Source organism: Acanthisitta chloris, unplaced genomic scaffold (assembly GCF_000695815.1).
Source record: "Acanthisitta chloris isolate BGI_N310 unplaced genomic scaffold, ASM69581v1 scaffold5057, whole genome shotgun sequence".
Lineage (NCBI taxonomy): Eukaryota > Metazoa > Chordata > Aves > Passeriformes > Acanthisittidae > Acanthisitta > Acanthisitta chloris.
Genome location: NW_008684165.1, coordinates 555 through 4,930, shown reverse-complemented (window position 1 = coordinate 4,930; position 4,376 = coordinate 555). Strand labels below are relative to the sequence as shown.

At 58.1% G+C, this 4,376-nt stretch overlaps 1 protein-coding gene across 1 annotated transcript in view; it reads left to right on the top strand.

Moving 5' to 3' along the window:
* SRCIN1 (SRC kinase signaling inhibitor 1) overlaps positions 1 to 4,376 on the top strand; it is a gene marked incomplete at its 5' end in the record, with an annotated part of 14,985 nt that overhangs the window by 10,188 nt on the left and 421 nt on the right. The window contains one exon of the mRNA XM_009079212.1: positions 2,270 to 2,407. Coding sequence (XP_009077460.1) covers positions 2,270 to 2,407 — 138 coding nt within the window. The remainder of the gene's footprint in view (positions 1 to 2,269; positions 2,408 to 4,376) is intronic.

Genomic DNA, 4,376 nt, shown 5'->3' with positions numbered 1-4,376 from the left:
AGACCATCCAGGGCTGAGCATCCCCTGGAGCAGGTCACTGTGTGCTCAAGGCCAAGCCATGGCACAGCATCCCCAGGATGGGATGGAGGGGCTCCAGCTGCCAGGGGGGACACTGGACTGGGGGGGAAGGTGGCAGAGGGGCTGTGCAGAGGGCAGTTGCCCCCTTGCCACTCCATGGCTCCATGCAGCAAGGAGATTTATGAAGACACCTACCAGAGACTGGACAGCCTGGAAGAAACCATCCGTGAGCTGGAAATAACCATCAGTGAGATCAGCAGCCACCCCTCGGTGGAGTTTGTGTTCCCTAAAGACCTGCTAGGACAAGCAGGACCCAAGGAGGCCAGCGAGGACACCAAGGAAGGTCTGAGGGACCTCCAACACAGCAGCTGTGATGATGGGACTGTGCTGGACCTCAGTCAGGCCAAAGATGATGCTCCCAAGAGTCCGTCCCAAAGCAAGACCAAGCCACCGCTGCTCCCCAAGCCTCAGCTGCCCCTCGGCACTCCACAGGTTTATTTCCTATTATCCCTCTTGCCGTGCTCTGCCCTGGACTCACTCTGATGTCTCTTCCTCCACCTCTACCTGCTCCCTCTCTGTGACTCTACCTTCAGGCAGAGACAAGGTGGAAAACAACTCTCCTTTGCTCCCTGTCACTTGAATGGGGTTGGGAAGTACAGGCAAGCAGGAGAGAGCTGCAGGCAGGAGTCAGAAGGAGATGGTGCTGGGCAGTCCCATCCCTGAATTAGATCCTGGATAAGGTGGTGTCCTCTGCCCTGGCAGGTTTTGGGGCTGAGCACGGTGCTGGTGATGACAGGGCTGGTGTTGAGCATCCCATGGGATCCATGGTGAGCATCCATCGAGGCTGGAGCGGGTTGGGTGCTCTGGGTGACAAAGTATCATCCTTCGCTTTACCACTTTGCATAAACACTTTCCTAATGAACTGCAGTTGGAGCCTGGCAGATGTTTCTCCTAATTAAATCACAGCATAGGCTCCCTGAAGCCATCCAAATTGCTTTCTGCTGGAATCCAGCTGAAGAGCTGGGAAAAGAGGGAGGGGAAGCACCCCGAGCTGCTCTGATGTCAGTCTGCTCCTTTATTAACAGTCAGCACTGGGGAATAAATCTCCTTTTCCATTTGGAGCCGATATCCCAGCCCCAGTTCCCAGCAGCACTGGGCCCAGTTGGGGTGTTCTCACTGGGTGAATGAGCTGCCAAGTGGGTGTAGCTGCAGTTTTTCCTGTTGTTGGCTCCTGCTGCACTGCTGGAGCCCAGGAAACTGTCGGTGGAGCTGCAGGATGGATTTGTGGCTGTGGCTGGAATGTGCATGTGTGTACACAGGAAGCAAAGCTCAGGATTAGGCAGGAGAGGCTGCAATGAGTCAGACATAAAGGAGAGAAGGAGAGGGAAGGTGTTGTGTCACCTTCCAAGGATGCTGCGTTGGTTGGGAATGCTCCCAGTGTTGGGAATGCACTGGGGACAGGGTGGTACAGGCACATGTGAGATTCTTGGGGCTGTCCTCTACAGGGCCAGGACATAACAATCCTTGTGCATCCCTTCCAGCTCAGGATATTCCATGGTTCTGTGATTTCCTTGCACTGCTGGGTACAGAAGTCCCTGTGTCCCATCCATGGGACCACTGAGGATCCCAAAGCAGAGCAGAGAGCTGATCCTGCATGGATTTGCCACCCTGGCCTGACTGCAATGTCCTGCTGACCCTCTGTGTTGCCCTGGCACAGGCAGTGATGGCAGGGAGATGATCTGGGGTGCCCCAGGCAGTGGGGGGGGACACAGGGAGAGCCTGTGACATTGGCACTGCTTTGGGTGGGTGTGTGCAGGTATCACTTCCCTCACTGCTGCTCTTGCAAGTCTTTGTATCTCCACCTGTGCACAGCTAGTTAATAAACACCTCTGTATTCCCACTGCCGCCGTTTCCACCTGGAATCTGCTTCTGCCTGCCGTGGCCTTTCCCTTTCTCTTGGCCATGCACCCCTGCCCAGGCAGGATGCTCTCCTCCCACCCTCCGTCTCCTGGTGTTTGCTGTGTCTGCCCCTAACTCCCTCTTTGGTGGCTCCTGGTAAGTCTGAGCGGGTTTCTGAGCTCACCCACAAGATCTCTCCTGGCTCTGCCACCATGGGCTGTCCAGGCAGGGACAGGATGGTGCCACAGGGGCTCTGCACAGCTCCAGGCATCCAGTGCCAAGCTGCCAACAGTGCTGGTGGAGCTTCACCTACCAATTTTAACCCCCTTTCCCAAATTCTCTCTCCTGGCAGAGTGGTGGTGTTTCCATCCCGGCCATGAAGGTGGTGAATCCTGCATCCAGGCTGAAGCAGAGCCAGCAGGGCAGCCCAGACAAGAGCAAGCACATAAAGCAGCGGATGGAGTACATGAGGATCCAGGGCCAGCAGCAGGTAGTCCATCCCTAGTGCCATCCTGGCCAGTTCTCCTGGCAGCAGGGTGAGCTGCAGGCTGCCCACGGTCCTGGCATCGCCCTCACTGCTTCCTGCAGGGTCTGGGTGAGGGGCAAGGGACACCCTGCAGGTACTGCTGGCAGGGAATGGGCTCTCTTGGTGCTTTCACGTCTCGGCTGAGCCTGGTGGGACTGAGGGTGGAGGGATGTGGCTGTTGAGGGGCAGGAAGGGGCTCTCTCCATGATCTGTGCCCAGCGTGGTGCTCTCCACAGTTGGCTCATGGGGACAGGGACATGACTTTGTGCTGAGAGTGACAATGTCATTCCCAGAGTGGCGTCAGGATGAAGCCGGAGTCGTTTGTCCCCCAGCCCTGTGTGCCACTGCTGCCCTGATGGAAGGACTGAGCCCCAGCGTTGGTTTCCTCACCCAGACACCTCTTTGACCACAGTGATGAGCATGGCAGAGCCATGTGCTTGGCACAGGGGCTCCACGGGGATGCACTTACCACGGTTGGGGCTGCCCAGCCTGTTCTGGGAGGTTTTGGGGAGTTAGAACACTCCATGCACTGCGATGTCACATCCACAGAAGCAGCTTGCCCTGGGAGGGGATGTTACAGGCAGGTTGATGGTACCAGTGCACCTGAAAGTGTTGCAAGAGGGTGGGGGGGCCACAGCAGCTGGAAGAGAAACATTTTGGGATGGGACGGAGTGTCCCCCCATCCCTGACCCAACACCCATCCCTCTCCCACCCCCGGGGGCAGCTCCTGCTGCAGGCAGCAGAGCTCACCCCATCTGTCCTCACTGACACCCCAGTGCTGGCAGTGGCTCTCCAGCTTGCTCAGGCCATGGGCAAGAGGACCACAGCCAGTTCAGTGCCCTCCACTCCTCATCACCTCTTCTACCCCTTCCCCAGCTCCCTCATCCCTCGGTGGGCAGCAGCACCACGAGTGGGTTCACCTCTTCCTCTCCCCACGCTGTGTCTCAATCCCCTTCCAGGGGCCTGGCATGAAAACCCATCCAATAAACCCGATTCTGCTCATTCTGTTGGATCCATAAACCCTGTTGGATAAACCAAAGGTTTTTTTCCCAGCTACTTGGAGCTGGATTGGGGCAGATTTCATGCAATTTGGGCAACTGTTGCATGAGCAAAGTGGACACCTCTCTGCCCCCCAACCCTGGCTCTGGCAAGAGGACTCAGTCTCCCCTCGGCTGCTCCATCACCAGGGTCTGTCCCAATGGCAAGACATCCCCAGGCAGGGTCTGTCCTCGAGGTTGAGGTCTCCCTGCCAGTCCCCCCCAGCATATTGGGGGTGCATGTGGGTTTTTACACCCCCACAGAATCAGGGAGGGGCAGGGGGTTCCCTCTGCCCCCTGTCCAGGGCTGGCACTGGAGAAACTCCTGCTAAAAGGGCTGTGAGGGATCCTGGAGGGGCTGGGATGCATCTCCTGGCCACAGGCATCCCAGGGAGTTTTTTTTGAGACCACACCCCAGCACAGTCCCAACTGTGCAGTGTCACTGTGGTCCTCCTTGTCCCCACCTTGGAACACTCTCAGTCACCTGGTGCCCTCGCTGGGGTGACTGGACCAGGAGTTTTCCATGGCATTTTGTCCTCCTCGTGCAGGATTTGGCCACGTGTCCCCACCCAGCAGCCCGACCCCCTGTCGCAGAGGCAAGGTGTGGCTCTGGGATCCCTCTCCCCATTCCAGGAGGGTTTATGAGCATCATTCCCTCCCAGAACCATGGACCAGCCTTTGGATGAGTTGGGCTGGGTGATGCCAGTGCCGGTGGTGACCCCGGCGCGGTGTCACTGCGGGACAGGGTGGGCACTGTCACCTCTCGGGCTGGGGCCAAGGCTCTGCCGGGTGCTGTGCCCGGTCTAACGCTGCCCTTCTTGTCCCCCCCTGCCTTCCCTCCCTCTCCCCTCCGCCTGCGTGTGAGCCTGTCTGTCCTCGTGGCTGTCTGTCCGTCG